The sequence below is a fragment of the Plodia interpunctella genome, chromosome 1 (assembly GCF_027563975.2).
Source record: "Plodia interpunctella isolate USDA-ARS_2022_Savannah chromosome 1, ilPloInte3.2, whole genome shotgun sequence".
NCBI lineage: Eukaryota > Metazoa > Arthropoda > Insecta > Lepidoptera > Pyralidae > Plodia > Plodia interpunctella.
This window is the reverse complement of record NC_071294.1, coordinates 3,684,815-3,702,901: the sequence shown is the minus strand read 5'-3', so window position 1 is coordinate 3,702,901 and position 18,087 is coordinate 3,684,815. Positions and strand designations below refer to the sequence as shown.

At 35.9% G+C, this 18,087-nt stretch overlaps 4 protein-coding genes across 5 annotated transcripts; 2 read left to right on the top strand and 2 right to left on the bottom strand.

Annotated features, from left to right (window-relative positions):
• The first annotated feature begins 449 nt into the window (after positions 1-449).
• Positions 450-1,622, top strand: LOC128670225 (adult-specific cuticular protein ACP-20-like). Its single transcript, XM_053745715.2, has 3 exons — positions 450-583; positions 872-931; positions 1,102-1,622. Exons 1-3 carry the CDS (start codon positions 566-568, stop codon positions 1,486-1,488), a joined length of 465 nt encoding a protein of 154 aa, XP_053601690.1. The 5' UTR covers positions 450-565; the 3' UTR covers positions 1,489-1,622.
• A 127-nt stretch (positions 1,623-1,749) lies between these two features.
• Positions 1,750-9,346, bottom strand: LOC128670217 (uncharacterized protein). The gene is made up of 10 exons (XM_053745704.2): positions 8,906-9,346; positions 8,737-8,826; positions 8,132-8,338; positions 5,615-7,564; positions 4,994-5,240; positions 4,485-4,681; positions 4,100-4,242; positions 3,659-3,791; positions 3,106-3,249; positions 1,750-2,539 (listed from the first exon to the last, which is right to left on the bottom strand). Exons 1-10 carry the CDS (start codon positions 9,173-9,175, stop codon positions 2,435-2,437), a joined length of 3,486 nt encoding a protein of 1,161 aa, XP_053601679.1. The 5' UTR covers positions 9,176-9,346; the 3' UTR covers positions 1,750-2,434.
• A 629-nt stretch (positions 9,347-9,975) lies between these two features.
• LOC128674225 (DNA primase large subunit-like) lies at positions 9,976-12,133 on the top strand. Of its 2 annotated transcripts, none has more exons than XM_053752692.1 (2): positions 9,976-11,296; positions 11,711-12,133. In XM_053752692.1, exons 1-2 carry the CDS (start codon positions 10,060-10,062, stop codon positions 11,950-11,952), a joined length of 1,479 nt encoding a protein of 492 aa, XP_053608667.1. In that variant the 5' UTR covers positions 9,976-10,059; the 3' UTR covers positions 11,953-12,133. The 2 variants fall into 2 exon arrangements, with proteins under 2 accessions (XP_053608667.1, XP_053608659.1); XM_053752684.1 differs by having other exon boundaries at positions 11,702-12,133.
• Glg1 (Golgi complex-localized glycoprotein 1) lies at positions 12,121-18,045 on the bottom strand. The gene is made up of 7 exons (XM_053752671.1): positions 16,911-18,045; positions 14,976-16,678; positions 14,731-14,878; positions 14,395-14,618; positions 13,392-13,575; positions 12,827-12,933; positions 12,121-12,339 (listed from the first exon to the last, which is right to left on the bottom strand). Exons 1-7 carry the CDS (start codon positions 17,668-17,670, stop codon positions 12,178-12,180), a joined length of 3,288 nt encoding a protein of 1,095 aa, XP_053608646.1. The 5' UTR covers positions 17,671-18,045; the 3' UTR covers positions 12,121-12,177.
• Between the last annotated feature and the right edge of the window lie 42 nt (positions 18,046-18,087).

The window sequence follows — 18,087 nt, the reverse complement described above, 5'->3', positions numbered from 1 at the left end:
GAAAACAACGGAGCTACTACGTGACCGACTGAGCAATGGGGCATGGCTCTGTCGTATTGCTAGGAGTTCCGCACTAACACGAACCTATTGGGCAGCCATTATTCAAGAGGGCGCTCCCTACACACTAGCGCAACTATCACATTTTTACAATGCTTGTCTGATAGTTTGTCTGTCGGGACATGCTGTCTAATAGTTATCGCAGGCAATCTTTGGTGCAGTTTGTACTTTTTTTTTTCGCAGGTTTCCATTTTGAACTATTGGAAGTACTAAAATGCAAACAGGATACAGGTCGACACGATGAAAAAAATTGTTTCATCAATTTCAGTCTATTAAAAATTAATAAATGTACTTACCAAACTAATGAACATCAGCTAAACAGGATTCTGATGAAACTTGGAACGCATTCTAATAAGTCTCTGATTTCAGTGTATGAAAATGTACTAACCGAATAGTCAATTAGCGTGAAGGGAAGGATATCAGCGATTGATAAACATCTTCAGCGAGGTATATAAGCAGGTCGGGGCTTATTGTTGCAGTAGAAGTGAAGCTTCATCAAACAGTCATCATGTTCACATACGTCGCAGTAAGTTTTTTTTGTTATAATCCAGATGTGGTTAGTCGCATAGTTAGTTGTAAGTTTATATAATATTTTGTCGAATAAAAATATTTTCTTTCTTAGATTATATTTATGTAATTAACTTAAAACACTAGTAGCTATTTTTTGACCGAGGTTTTTGTATGTTAGATATATGGGGATTAAAGGAAAAAATCGAAAATCTTTCCTTATCGTAAAAGTCAATTATTATAAATATTTTTCTAATTTACTGCGACACCCGCCATATTTATATATACATTTTGCTTTCCTTTTCAGATCGCCTGCTTCTTAGGAGTAGCTGCAGCTGCTCCATCCCTACCTCTCGTCGATTCCATTGTAAGTATACTTCGAAAAAAAACATCAATGCACCCAATAATCTTGTTAAAAAATCGTTTTAAAATCGTTCTATTCAACAATGAAAATTATGATTTAGCTCGTCTATTCTTAGAAAACAACGGATCAAATAAGATCACATTATTCGAATGATTGATTGAAAATAATTTCAGTCCATCCCTCGCTACGGGTTTAACTACGCCGTCAACGACCCGCTGACCGGCGACAACAAGGCGCAGACGGAACACCGCGACGGCGGCGTCGTCAAAGGCTCCTACTCATTGGCCGAGCCCGACGGCACCATCCGCGTAGTGGACTACGCTGCCGACCCCATCTCCGGGTTCAACGCCGTCGTCAAACGAATCGGCCCCGCTGTACACCCTCAACAAATACAACTCCCTGTAGCCAAACTTGCTGCCCCTATTGCCCCAATCGCCCCGATTGCTAGCGCGTGGGGACTGGCGGGCCTCGGCGCCGGTAATTTAGGCCTTGGCCTTGGAGGATGGGGCCTCGCGGGCAAAGGCTGGGAACTTGACGGACAGGACTCGTTGGGACATTAATATATGGTGATTGCGATTCCCTTGGACGTTAGATATATGATTTTCGCTACTAAGTTCGTGAGTGAAAATGGTATTAGTTTAACGCTAAAATTCATGACTGAAATGTGTGTTGAATAAAATGTTATTGAGTTATATTGTTTATGTCTTCATTGTAACGAGATCTGGTAGACACCAGAACCTCAAATTAAGTATTTTCCAAATCCCATAACAAATGTAGAAAAACTGATGGGAACACGACAGGATTTTATAAGAAAAAAAATCTTTGAAATTAGTACACATTTAATACATATAAATATTAACACATCCATACTTAAATGCACGTATTTGAGCAGTTACAAAATGTCCCTTTCACGAACCCACGGGAATAAGATAACGTTACAATATTTACATAAAAATATATTTTCTATAACAGAGAAAATTTGCACGCACGAGTTGAATGCAGCCAAGATACAAAAATCATTTCTTCCCTCTCAATCTACTTTTAAGTTTTTATTAATTAAAGTAAATACTGCTTGTACATAGTTTTTATAATTTAAGTATTTCTACTCCATACGATTGTGATTATGCATGGATCATGACACGGTTTTATAGCTATAAAAATATTACTGTTTTTGGAACTGGCAGTCTTCATACAATGCCGCCGTTGTGAATTACTGATATTTGGAATGTAGGGTTAACACATATGAATTTTCATTATATTAGATTTCTTATTGCACATAACATTGCGCATAAAAAAATGTTATATTTTTTATCTTAGTAAGCCGCGCGGAAAATTCAATTTTTTTAAATGGTGCTGATTATTTACTGATTATTTTTAGTTTTTCCTATTTTTTTATGAGTAGATTCTATTGCCGCGCAGCTTTTTGGGCCACATTAAATTAGTGGGTAATAAATAAATCTAACATTTCGATCTGCAGTCAAGTCGCGCGTGATGTCAATTGGTCCATTATGTGTGCAGTGAGCCTTCACCGAACAGCCACAGGCAGAGTCTGTCCATGAGGTATGCAAACAACATATCTGCTATAAGCACTTGCACTAATATTACACGGTACTGAAACAAAACAATGTATAATCAGTTATAATTGGTTGGTGTTATTGTTGGGAAACTGCATCGACCACCATGACAGTGGAAGTGGTTGACCAAATATATAGAACTACTAGCTGCGCCGCGGGGCTTCGCTCCCGTGGGAATTTCGGGATAAAAATTACCCTATGTGTTATTCCAGATTATATTATTGATTATACCCATGTACCAAATTTCATAACAATCGGTCCAGTAGATTTTGCGTGAAAGAGTAACAAACATACATCATCACAAACTTTCGCATTTATAATGCGAAAGTTTGTAGGATCATGATACTGACTGTATCCTTCTCATGATTAAGATTTTAAACTCTAAAGCAAGAGTAAAAACTTTTTCAATTACAAAGAATAGACGTGGATGTAGACACATCAACACATGTTAATTTCCTCTCAAGCAAAGTGAAAATTAGAGTAATTATCATATAAATTGTTAATTGACATTTTACCCACGGTTTAAAAACGTCTCGTTCAAAACGCTTCATTATATATGGATTTCTTCATATTTATGGAATATATAGTTGATATGAGACTCACAGAGGGCGGGAAGTGCACGATTTCGAACATGTGGTTGAGTTCAGGCAGCAGGCCGGCCGCCAGCGCCAGCACGCAGCCGCCCGACACCACCACGCTGTACAGCAGCGGCTTGTTGGCGCGCAGGCCCTCCATGAACGGCTGGCCCTGCAAACGATAAACAATGTGTACGATACTATACAAAATGCTTTTCCTCTGTGATGATTTGTTGCCGACATTTGTGAACATTTGACGAAGCGTGATGCTGATGAATTTATGAACTGACGAAGCGTGTTGCTGATGAATTTCTGTAATGACACAGTTGTCTTTAGGCGACTTGAGTAAAATCTGATACCAGTATTAGCAATAACACACTCAACAAACAAGAATAGGGCTATATTACTTCAATTCCACAGTTGAGTGTTGAATTAATGCTGTCATGGGATTTTACTCCATTTCCATAATAGTAGATCACGCTTTCATTAGCCAAATAGTAATTTCATCAAAATCCAATAATTAATAAAATATAGATAGAAATAACAATCAGAAGTCAAAGTCAACGATAAACATAACATACCCTGTAATTGATAGCGAAGGTGGAAATCTGCAGCGCCATGGAGATGATGTACACGGTGCTGTTGAGGAGGTCGGGCGCGAACTGACGCTCCTCATCCTCCGCCAGGTCCATGTCTAGCTTCGGCTTCGTGTCTCTAAAAAGAATTATAATTGGGACTTCAAAATATCTTCTTCTACAGGTCATTGCTCCACAGGACATAACTTCGTTTAATTAATGCACGCATATGGAATGATCCCATTTTAGGGAGCCATATGCCGCAGAACGTTGTTTTAATTTATATTCAAAATGCAATTTGTAAGCTTGTGTTCGAAAATGGAATGATTTAAAAAAAATCTCCTCGTGGATTCCAAACAAAGGTTACATGAAGAGATGAAGGCCTAGTACGAGACGGCCGTGTGACTTGGGACTCAAAAAGCTGTTAAAAAATAAAAAAAATCTCACCTGCCAGGAGAGCGCTCTGTGGCTTCGTGCACCAGATAAATGAGGCACACAAAGTGCACAGCAAACTGAGTCAGCACCGTCATTATCGTGTATACGTTGAAGATGTTCGGCAGAGGGCGCTGTTTTGACAGTTGTTTTAGTGGCTGTAAAACATTATGCTAAATGAAACACTGCTATGATTTATGTAATCAATTGTGTTAATAAGACATTTGATAGATTATATACAACTAATAAAAGCAGAGTTATTCGTTAGTGCTTCTTGGTACATGAATTCGATTTAAAATTCTTTATTTATTTACATAAAAAAGTCCTTAAAAAAATACAAACTAAGTACACAAGCTTGTGCTGTGAAGGCAAGACTATAAGCTATTCATAAATTTCTCACCTTAGATCTCGATATGAACAAGAAACATGACGCAAGGAGTAAGCTCTGCAACGTAGCCTGCGTATCACTAAACTTGATGCCGTCGAGGTAAAGCACCGACTGGCTGTACGCCAAGATCAGGGCGTTCAGAGCCAAGATCTTGAACATCTGGAGAGTTGTGACCAGTGTACAGCGGCCCTGTTTGATTATGTGGCAAACTGGAATGGTAAATATACAAATTGATGCACTTGAATATAAATATGATCTGTTTATATTTGTTAAAGAACCTTATTTTATTGTGTGTGTGTGTTATTTGTTTTGTTTGTTTGTAAAATCTGAATAAATAAATAGAATAAACTTTTCCGAATAAATAAAATAAAAAATATGTAAGGGTTACCAGAAATAAATAAGCCTATAGTGGAGTGCGCGACTCTGTGTAGCTACACTCACTCTGTCCCTTAGTCGGAAGGATATGTATTAGGGTGAAACTACGCGGCCCAAACCCATATCTGATTATAATTAAAACTTACTGCAAAGAATACTGGACAGACGGCTAGTGAATGGCGCAGCAACGCTCGCGTCGCCCAACCTAACGATTTGCTGCTGGTCTTCCTCCTCCAGTTTCTTCATAGCGCGCCTCAGCCTCGCGGCGGCCTCGGCGCGGGCCTCGGCGCGCGGGTCCCGCGGTCCCGGCCTCCGCGGGAGTTCCACCTCGGGCGTGTCCCGCGGCTTCTCTTTCGGACGCTCCGGCGCGTTCGCCAAAATCGCCACACCAACCTTCGATAAAAAATGTTCAACTAAATACACATTTCATTTTTGAAGTCATGTTTTATTATGCAAGAAATACTTTAAAAACTAGAACGCTTATATTTAGTTTTTCTTTTACCTAAAATATCATTCTAAATATATTCAAAAATAAATATGAATATTTCAATAATACTAATAAAGACAAAATTATTTTATATACCTACATTTACCTTTACCTGATCAAATTAATGTTATTTTGATTACCATTACGTCTGTGACATTGTTTTATGATATTTCAAATTTTCGCATTTTTTGGATAGAATAGAACTATATAAAATAAATATTGTAAATTTACGTAGGCTAACACATTGTCATAAACTAATAAAATAATAAACATGACTTACGTCTGCGTGTTTCAAAGCGCCAACATCATTTGTACCATCTCCGCACATAAGAGTGGTGTATCCGAGAGACTTCAGAGTAACTATTACAAACTCTTTCTGTTTTGGTGCAAATCTTGCAAAAACTTTGATATGAGGCATCAGTTCTATTAAAAATTTACGATGACATTCATTCAGGTATGTCAAACCTTCCCCCGTTATACACAGATCAAACTTGGAAGTCAATTGTTTTGACGTCTTGAAAGGCTGCACAGGTAGATTCATTTCCTCATCAATAGATTTCCAACACCATTTATCTTCATCACATGTTAATATAAGTAATTCACTTTTCTGAGTAAACTTCAACTCTTTAGCCACGTGACAAGCCGTCAAAGGATTATCCCCAGTTATCATTACAACGGAATGTGATGCATTAACTATTTCTGCAATAGCTTTCTTGGAATCACTTTTTAATGGACAAGATATAATCACAAACCCAACAAACGTCAAGTCTGACTCTACGTCTTCTCTTGATAAATCTCTTATGTCTTGAGAATTCAATTTACCTAAATTCCTGTATCCTAAGGCGAGCACCCTCGCGCCCCTTCGAGACAAAGTTAAATACACGTGGTCGTAGTGACTAGGAACTTCTTTTAACATTGTTTTGATGGTCTCTGGCGCACCTTTAACACTACTGATGTAATGTGTTTCCATAAATCCTCGCTCATTGATCTGATAGCCCGCAATGACAGACATTCTTTTAAGCGCACTTGAAAAATGGTTCCTATGTATAATTTTCAAACCAGGTGACTTGCCCTTCTTCGGCACCACAGCATCTCCTTTAGTTAGGTTCCATTCAGCTGCCTTTAGTGTAGCCTTTTCTAAAGGGTCGCCTACCACACCATCATCTAGTTGAACTAAGGAATGACATGAAGCTAATACTTGAATAGTCTCCATAGGAGCATCAGACAGTGGAATGACAGTAGCATCTTTGTGATCTCCTATACCAGCAACACCCTCCACCACTAAATTATCACTTGTGAGAGTTCCAGTCTTATCAAAGCAACATATCTCCACTTTCCCCGCAAATGGTATTCTAAATGGTTCAGTACAAAACACTGCCAATTTTGATAGTGATAATAAGGAAGTGTTTACAGCCAATGACAATTCGATAGGTAGTTCTGGAGGCACAACTGATGTCAGAATTAAAGTGCATTCTAAAAATAGCTTATATCTATTCCTCTCGGGATCCTCGCAACCTTTTATCCAAACATAGGCGGCAGCAGCAATGGCGAAAATCAACAAGAATAAAATAAAACCAAATGTCTCAAGATTGTTGGCAGTGACCCTTTTGACTCCAAATAGGATTGTCCTCAATAATTTCCCTTGAGACGTATTGAAGCCATTGCGAATTACATAACCAATGCAACCATTATCCGGTGCCTTGAGGCCGGACGACGCGGCTTTAATTGGAGATGTATGTTGAACAATTTTTGTACCACCAAATAACATGTGTAACTTGCCGTCAGCCTCAGGATAAAGGTTCTGCGTTAGATTTTTCTCATTTTCTAAGGATTCTTTCATCTGAGGTACACTTTCGCCAGTCAGCATGGACTCATCAACAATACAGGACCCTCTTAGAAGCAAAATATCACATGGAACTAAATTCTCATTGACTGAGCGGGTCAAAGACACAATATCACCTGGTAGAAGCTGATCGCTCATTATTTGACGCCATCTCCTATTTCTGTAAACATTGATATTGTAAGGCTTGTTACCCATTTTTCTAATTTCTGCCATGTTTCTCATTTGCTGCTGTACCAGTGTGCATTCAAACATGACCAGCATGACCAATGTAAATATAGAGTAATACCAATACTTGTCAAGGCACCACAAAGCAACACAAAATACTTGAAACACAAAGAATGGTGCTGTCGCCCTTTCTTTGAATAGCTCCATGAATTCAGGGACAACCTAAAAATAATTAAAATTTATGAAAGCCTCTCATTGATTAATTTCTTATCTTTAAAGATAAGGATTATTAAAACAACTACCAGTTTCATATGCTTTTTTGCTAGAGAAATCTTCATAAATCCAACTGTATATAGTTGTATTTATGAAGATTTCTCTAGATTTATAATGCTTATTACTTTTATGCTGAATGGTTGTATTAATGGGTGGTTTTAAGAGTATTTCAACAGTACGGCTGCAGCAGTCAAAACACTCTAAGAAACACACTTATATGTTTTTAGAGAAAAGTATACTCCATCCTAAAATTCCCATAGAAGATGGCTACCAAGACACAAATTTTACTGGATTTTTCTATTATGAAAAAAATATTTTCGAAAGAGTGAAAAGTTTTATTAACACAAAAGCTAACAAAATTTTTTTTTCAAAAAAATTAACCCATCTTCTGTCACACTCAAATCCATGAAATAATAAAGTAAGGCATAAAATATATAGCTCGCCCGTGTATAAAATTCTTGCATGCCGATAAACTGTGCATGCAAATACGTATATCTCTACTCTATAAACCATTACCATAATCATCTCATTTTTTCCAAACTCTTTCTCCGCCACATCAATTGCTTCATCATCGGAATAACCTTTAGACTCCATGTATTCTTCATATGTTTTGTTGACAGGAAACTCAACTGTACGGAAGGTTTTTTTATCCCAATCATACACATATTTACTCTTTTGGAATATAAACCACACATCTGGATTTAGATTACCCTTCTTGGTGGACTGAAACAAAAAATGAATTTTACAATAATATGTTTGTGAAGTGTTTGAGACAAACTTTATTATTAAAGAAATACAAACTTTATGTGTTACAAGTAGTAGATTGAATTGAGTGTGTGTCAGTGAAGATATGTCAAAAGGCTGATGCAGCTTATGTCAGGTAACATGAAATAAAAGGCCTTCTCTATTATATTTCTCAGATTTGATGATAATGCAACCAATTTAAAAGTTCAAATACCTACCTATATTAGTTTATTATACAAAATCTACTGCATTCATTGGGGTATTTACCCCAATGAATGCAGTAGATTTTAAAGTATTTACTTATTTATCATGGACCAACCAGAGCAGGGCCCCCCAGCTAGTCTATAATTGAAATAAAAATACAAAATTGTAAATACCTTAGTATGATGAAGCGTGACCAATTCAGAAAACCCATTATTGGATGTTGGAACCACTTTAACAGCTTCAGCTTGTATTGGATCTTTAACCTAAAATTAATGAAATCTGTGAGTCCATAGTGAAAATAATCGATTAGAGGAAACGTAAAATAATTGACACAAGACTCACTGCTGAACAGCACAGAAAACACTGAATGTGAACACTCCAGTAACAGCACAGGCAAACGAGAATTTGTATGAGAGCAACTACAACAACGGTGACGAAACCCGCTTCAACATACTCTTCGAATCCGTACACTACTATCCACGAATAAAATATCACGGGGTAAATTATTACGAAAGGAAGTATAGTTCCTTGCAGAATAAACGCCACCGGCTTGAACAATTGTGTGTATTGCACCAAATCGTCTAGTGACGACTGCATCTTGTCTGATACCATAATATTCTTTGGTATGTATTAAATTTTTTTGTAGTTTTTGGTGTTGAGATAAAATTAAATGTATAACATTTTCGACGAAATAATTAATTTTTCACAGAAATATTCACGTTGCCTGCCTTGCCTAACTGACTGAACTCCGACCACTTCATAAGCAGCAACCAAGACAGACAAGAACAAGAAAAAAGTTGACATTTGACACGCACGCGACAGACAGGATGATTTTTGCGGACATTGACATTAGTAATGACATTCATGGGTAGACTGGTGGGTGGGGAGCAGCGGGCAAGCAACCATGGAATTAGTAGGTACTCCGAAGTACGTACTAAATCCATGCAAGCAACTTAGCAAGCAAGCACGAAAGGGCAAGAAAGAACATTATTATGTTTATATACGTATGAAATGCTAAAATATACCAACTCAAAACTCGTAAGTGAATAAGTTGTCGACGCTGTGCTGTCCTCCAAATTTTCAAAACTTCGCAGAAACCATGCGGAAATATTCCTCGACGAAAATTTTTCTTGTAAATCTTTGACAATTCTGAAGGAACGAAATTTCTTAGAACAGTATTTCTCAGTCACATCGCGCAATGGCACTTTCTGTTTCACTCACAGATATCAAAACATTACAGGTTTCACTGACCTCCGTCCATCTATGTATACCTCAAAGAATTTATAATACCTACTACACGTTAGCATAAGTCCCTTAAATACCTAGATGATGCAATTTTGCACCCTAAATTGTTTTTAATTCTGGCAACTCTAAATAAATGTCTTTACTGACAAAGACATTTACAACCGGTCAGATGTCAAAAATCGGCGCCAAATCAGTCTCCCAGTCAGATTTTGGGTAATTTGTAAATTACAACTTCAATAATTTTTATAATCATGGATTTTAGTATAAAAAGGAAAATAACCAAAACACCTGTGACAGGTAGTTTGGTAGAGACGTATCCCCACGATCTTCAAATGTACAAGATTCCACCAATTGAGGATATAAAGCTACAAGAATTTGAAACGCTAGCATTGGAAAGGCTTACATTACTAAGAAGTCTAGCTTCGGCTACAACTCTTCAAGGTAAGCGTACGAATTCCAGGGAATGGGCGGAGTGTGTTATAGCTGACTTGAAAAAGCAGGGCTTGAAATACTATGCAAGACTATGTGAAAAATCAGCATGTGGCACCACAGAAGATGATTTGCAATCAAGGCGCAAAGATCATATAGCACACTTCATACTCAGATTAGCGTATTGTAGAACTGAAGAACTCCGCCGATGGTTTATCGCTCGTGAACTAGAGTTGTTTAGAATGCGATTCACAATAATGAGTAGCGATGCCATTGATGCCTTCTTTAAAATAAACAACCTGTGCTATACAAGTATACCTGATGAAGAAAAAACTGCGGTGCTGCAGTATCTAAGAGAATCAACACATTATGTGCATCAGAATATAGATAATATAAATTTTTACAAAGTGAAATTTTATGAAGTTCTTGATCTTGTTAAGCTTAGGAGGGTGTATCTTCAAAGAGGGTATGCTTACATTCCACACAAAGACTTTGTGTCAGTCTTGTCAGCACAGTTTCGGACCCAGTTGAGGCAAAGTCTAGCAGTTGCTTGTCATCATCTTGGTGAAATAGAGCAGGATGAGAGACTTGTTGGTTTGTTGAAGGGTCTTCATCAGACATACACAGGAAATGATTACAGTAATACAAAATCTACCATTCCTATAGAAAGCCTTGATTCATTATCTGTGAAATCTTTCCCAATGTGTATGAGACAGCTACATGAGCAATTGAGATTAGCTCATCACTTGAAACACGGAGGCAGGCTTCAGTATGGATTGTTCTTGAAAGGCATTGGTGTCACTTTGGAAGATTCCTTGAGGTTCTGGAGAGAGGAGTTCACTAAAATAATGGAGTTGGATAAGTTTGAGAAAGGATATGCATATAATGTTAGATACAATTATGGTAAAGAAGGAAGTAAAAAGAACTATTCACCATTCAGTTGTCTAAGGATTATCAATGAGACAATTGGACCTGGAGACTGCCATGGCTGTCCATACAGACATTGTGATATTAGTAATTTGAAGAATAAATTACAAGGCTACGGACTGGCATCGCAAGGTAAGTCCACTAAAACATTAAATTAATTTAGATACATATTTATGTATCTAAATTAATTTACTTTACATAGTTATGTAAAGGTAATAAGTTTCACCAATTTTGTATGACCTTATTTTCAATGTTAATGCTCCAAATAATGTTTATTTTATCAATTACTATAATTAAAACTTATGTTTAGAATTAACTGATGAATCTAAGTACAGTAAGACTTAACAAAATCTCAAATATCATTTATAAACAATGATTTAATTGCTGTTAAAAAATCTTTAAGTTTACTGTAAAATCTTGAAGAGTTGATTACATTAATTCATCTCAATACTATCTAAAGCAAATGCGAAATCCCACACAGACTGAACTACTGATATAATTTAAGATTTTATGCATTAATTGATTTCATCTTAACAGCTGTTTCAGATATAGTGGAGATTGTTAAAAAGGGGCACTACCAAGTTGCATGCAGTAAATACTTTGATACCATCCACAATGTTGATAGTGGATTGGGAATAAATCATCCCAACCAGTTCTTTGAAGAGAGCCAGAAAATAATCTCTGGTGCGGTTAAAATAGAAGTAAACAAAGAAGCAAAAGTAAATGTAAAGAAAGAACCTGATAATGATATTGAAAACATGGACTTTGATGAAATAATGACAGCATAAGTGTTAATAATATACAAATAATGATTAATATTTAAGGCTACACATTAGCAAATTATGTATATGGTTAAGCTCAACTATTCCAAAAATCTCCTATCCAATATCAGTTGATCTGATCAATTACTTAAATATTGTTAGTATGTAACACAAGTTGTGACAATAAAAACAGCATTTATAAAAATTCTATATATATTTTTATTGATTTATGAGTATCAATGAATTGATTACCTATTTCTTCTTAACATACATTGCTCTATGACTAATTATGCGACCGCAATATATACCAAATATAAAAATTAAACCTACAATAGAAATGAATACAACTAGAAAATATTTCTTAAAAGGTGAAGACACGATCTCGTCATATACATCGCCAAAATCGTGTACCACCTGAAACAAAATACAGTCAATTTTATAAGTGAAAAACAAATTCTGTTAAATCAAACTTAATTTAATTAGAAAATACAGCAATATAATATTCAGCTTATTGTAATAAGCTGTGGTATAATTGTATTTAACTAGTGGTCTGCCCCGGCTTCACTTGGGTAAAACCATTAGGAAAGGAATCACTTATTAGTGAAAACTATACTGTGTGTCTATGAGTTTATGGCGTTTTATGAATACACAGACAGACAGATGTGACAGCGGGACTTCTTTTTATATAATATGTATGTATACATAAACATCATCATCCTTATCCATATAAGTGAGGATATGGAGGATATGTCTGAGTTACACTACTATCCACTTTTCTCCTTCAAATCCCATTAGGTTTTGTGTGATATGTATGTGAATAGGTAAGTATCATATTTTCCATGTTTGCCACAAAATAAATTTGTACCTAATTTTAGAATTTAAAAATAATTTAATAACTTACCGAAGCAACATATTTGTACATCTCTAATCTATTAGAGAGTTCTTTTTTACACTCTGGTTCAAGTTGTCTATTGCCATCTTGAAGGATTATTTTTAAACACTTCAATCCTGAAATTTACAAATTCATTTATGTAGCAACTATCTACAATTACTAGTTTTTCTATTTCAGCCATTTAAAAATATATATTCTTAGTGTTCTCTAACTACTCCCGGATGCATTAAGGTTGTGATTTTACAAGTGTTTGCCAGCATAACGTCGACCATCGCTGTCCAGTTGCTTTAAAACTGTTAAATATTAACCCCGCTATTCATAAAAAAGTTAAAGCATACTTTAAGGTAAAATTTCACATTTTAGATATATTTCAAATTGACAGAAATACACTAAACTCTACAAAGAGACTAAGTTAAAGTATGATTTGACTTTTTATAAATAAAACTGTTTAGCCACTACTTCCACCACTTCTTTTGTTTGTTTATAGATGCAAAGATATAGAAGACTATCACACTAATAAACAGGCGTTTTGTAGGAAATGTTTACCAAATAGTTACATAAAATAATTACTTACTTCTGCCAGCTCCTTTTTCCAGATCCTTGCAATATCTAAGTAAATCCATGGTGCATGCCCGCTCGAGTAACGGGTCAGCCTCTATATCAACTTCTGTGCCTTCTATTATCTGGACAACTTCCCTTGCACATTCCTGCGACACTAATTTACGATTTAAAAGTGCTTCTTTTAGACATTCCTCCACCTGTAATAGAAAAAAATATCTATTTACACTAAAATGTTTCACAAATAGGTAAATGGTGCAAACTGATCATTATACGATCGGTTTGCGACGCCCCAGGGCCAAAGCCTAGGGTTTGGGTAAAAAGATCTATTTACTTTTGAAGATTTGGCTATTATGTTACAACCGGCTGTCTGCCTGAGGTCAACTCACTTTGGGAATGCTATTGTTGCCTTTGGCTATTAAGGCCTCGTACGACATCCACGGGAGGATATGAAGTGGTCCTATTCTAGGGTGGGACGACTAGCTTATCAAAGTAGTACATGTGAGTAGTCGGTAGAATCAGTGAACATCCAAAAAGGATAAATATATAATTAGTGATAAATATAGAACCTATTCCGTTTTTTGAAGTCAGTAAAAATTGTCTAAGTTATGTTATTATAAGATATGATAACAATAATTGTATTTGGGTCTTATCAATTAACCGATACTTAAATAGGAGCAAATGTTGTTATGTAGGACACATTTTTATCATTACACACCTCTATTACCTAATATACCTATTTGAAGTAGGTAGGTAGGTATTATATGAACGCAATTGGATTTGAAAATTATTGTTTCGTAATAATGGCCAGTAATCTTTCGGTTGAAGGTTAAGGCGTTAATAAAGATTCTTCAGTTTAATTATATCATTACATAGTAACAACGTCGCCCTCCGCATCTGTCTGTTTCTAAGCTTACTTCTTTTAAACCACGCAACAACAAGACAATTTATTCCCCAGGTCGCGTATAAGTTAGAGATATAAATAGTAATTGAATTCCTTCCAATGAAATATTCCTTACCCGTCCATCTGAGTTTGTTATAGAATCATTTGGAACAGCACAAATAGTCTTTATTTCCGCTTGACACAGTCGCGCGAGTAAAGGGTTCAGTCTGTAATTTAATGCTTGCTCTTTCAATACGTTCGCGACTTCGTTTTCGCAGGTTGAGGTTAATTTTGATTCTCTAAACTTGTCTTTCAAGCAAACTAAGACTTTCCCTTCAAGTTCCATGTCTGGTTGAGAGGCTGTAATTAGAAATAAGAAAAATATTGTATTGAAGTCATGCTTTTCCATTTAGCAAAATTTGAGTAGTCAAATGAAGTTCTTCATGAAATTTTGCAATTAATTTATACTTACCAATAATGTCAGAACAGTACTTTTTTATGTCCTCATTACAAGAAATTTGCAAATTGTTATTGAGTCTGTAGTCCATATTTTGTTCTATTAGTCTGTTTACAATAACAAGTTTACAGTTATCATCAAAATTCGGTTCCTGTTGATGCATCTAAAAAAGTAAATCAACATTATTTTGTAGACACAAAAATATTATGTTAAACTCTCACTGTGTACTGAGTGTATATTTAGTGTAATACTCAAATTACCTTCAAACAGTCCAGTATTTTTGTTGGTTTTGTATTACGACAATACATATCAATCATATCATTACAAGTCATCATCAGATGGTAATCAATGGCATTGTCAGTAAATTCTTGCTTTCTGACTACAAATATAGCTTTTCGACATGCTGAAGACATTTGTCTTTTTGATGTTTGCAGACACTCCAGTGCAGCTGATTCACCCACAGGCACATTAGAACAGTATGCTGCCAATTCATGTTTACAAGCTTCTTTCAATTCAGGATCTAAATCAATATCCTCTTTTTGCTGGAACAATTGACTCCTCAACTGCTGACGGCAATCCTTTGGAATTGTTGGTTTTCTCCTGTTTATAGTGTCATTTCGTACTATCTCACTGAGACATACAACCACTTGACTCTTTGTTTGTGCTTTCGGACAAAATCTTACAACATATGACTTGCATGCGTTTTTAAACTTCCTAGTAAATCTGTAACTCTTCAATGAAATCAATTGTTCATGTTCTATAGCCGCCCTACACTTTGCATCAGCCTTAATTTCTGGATCATTTTTATGAGATATCAAACATTCCAGTACATCATCTTCCTCTATCTTGCTTTTCAATTTTGAGGAGCAAAGCCTTTCAATTGCATCTCTACAATTTAAATTTATCACAGGATTCAATTCAATATGACTACTCTGAGTTTCTGTAAAATTTGTTACAAATTCTTTACATTTTATGGAGAGGTCCCTCAGTTTGCTTTGCAAACAAAGTATTTCTTCACCTTTGCCAGTGTGATCAAAGCAAAGATTTGCTAAATCATCCATACAGGCATCTTCTATTTCAGGTAACAAATCAACACTTACTGCTCTCTGTCGCATAACTCTCCTAACTTGTTGTTCACATGCTGGTCTCAGCTGCCCCTTCAGTTCAGAATTATATGCAAAGTTATATAAACAAGGAAACACTAATGGATCCTTTTCAGATCTATGCTCGCTAGCATCAGCCCATTGCAACTTTGCTTTGCATTGTGTCACAGCATCATACTTACAAGCTGAATACAACTGAGGATCCAGTTTAAAGTCTCTGGATATAAAGTATTGTATTTGCATTAATGCTGTTTCACAGGCTGGCCTCATTGCTTCTGTTCCAAGTCTCTCCATGAGACACGACATCACCTTTCCATTACCTCCACCTTTTTCCATAGCTTCTCGACATGCATCATTTACAGTATCTTTGCAGGCTTTACGTAATACTGGATCAACTCTCCAGTCTTCTCCTGGGTTCACTTCCTGAACCAGAACCTCCAAAGATTTCTGACATGCCAGACTTATTCTCTTATCTTTCTTCTTTCTAGGTCTGGCATGATCCATCAAGCAATGTATAGTCCTTCCACCAGTTTCAACACCTTTGCACAATGTAGTGATATCATTTGCACAATTCTGCATGAGCTCTGGTGACAGCCTATAGTCGTTCATAAGCATTCTTCTATGATCAGTCATTTCACGCAAACAGTTAGGTGAAATTGTGCTATTGTTTCTAGATTCATTTTCTAAACAGAATAAAATTTGTGCAAGTCTGACATCCTTATCTTCCACTACACCTTTCCTGCAGTGATATTTTTTTATGTCATCTTTACAAGCTTTCACCAAACCTCTACTCATTCTGTAATTCATGACAACACTTCTTTGATCATAAAATAATTGATCTTGACATCGTTTAGTCATCCCTGAAAAAATAATAAATATAAGCTATGATTAGTAAAGCTCAAATATTATAACTACTTCTTCAATCCTAAAATAATTGAGGTCTGTTCACATACATATTTTATTGTTTAAAATAAAACATTTGCATGAGCTATTCTTAAAACACACTGAAGAAAAACTAAACAAAACAGTCATAGTTTTTCTCAAATTAATAGTTAAGGATTTGTTAATAGAAATTCACTTGCAAATACTTACTATCATCATTTTTGTTATTCATAAGACATTTATACATGGACCATGATCGTGGTAATTCATCGGGACAGAACATAATCTGGTCTGCTTTACAGGCTGCAAACACTAGTTTATCCAACTGCAAAGTACTATACATCATCTCATTCAGTGCAGCAATTTCAGATGCACACTCTGGCTGAAGTAATGGTTCCTTGTTCTGAAGACATTTCACAGTCTGTGTTTGTGATAAGCTCTTTGGATCTGGGGGGATTCTGCCACATAAGTGTGTTTGGATGTCATCATCGCAATGCTTAAGAAAATTAACAGTGATTTGCCAATCATTAAAAATTAATGATTCAATCTTGTTGATCATCCTCCAACAGACTTTACCTCTGACACTAGACTTTTTTTTCAATACGCAATCTATTGCATATTCGACGGGACTTAGACAGTCAACTATCAACGGCTCATCATGGCATGGTTCCCTCAATTTTAGGTTCAGGAAAGCAAGATCAAGAAGTTGAGCTTCACGTGTCCATACCTTATGTTGACACTGAAAACTAACTTGGGTTTTGTTGCTACGCGTTGTATTTAGTGCACAGGAAAGTAACGCGAGATCATCAGTTTGTGAGCACTGCTTTTCTAATGAAACACATCCACTTATAAAATCCGCTTCAAAGCCATTACTATATCGCGACTGTATTTGTTCGCGCAAACCTTGCGCCCCTTGGACAATGTACACTGTGCAAGCAAGTAAACAATAGAATATTGTTGATTTTATCATGTTGATGCCGGTGCGTTGATTATAAATACTTACTGTGATCCCTATTTATGTAGTACATAGTTCACCGGTTTATCTCTATGTTGTTTTTATTATTGTTGTAATCACTGGTTTTAATTTGAAGTAATTCTGTGGTATGTCTAACAACATTAATTTAGAAATAAATGTTTCATCAAAAATTGTATTACGTAGAATTCATTTGAAAAATAAAAATCAACACCCAACCTGCATTGTTTTTGTGACAATAAAAATGACAATTCAAAGTTTTTTTAACTTAATTACCTACTTGCTGCTACTACTGACGTTGTAGCTCATAAATTTTGCCATTGCCTATGATGGATAGTTCCAGTCGAGATCAACGGGGATTTAAAATAGAATACCTCAGACTAGTCAACTATATTTTGTAGAGGATTTACTAGC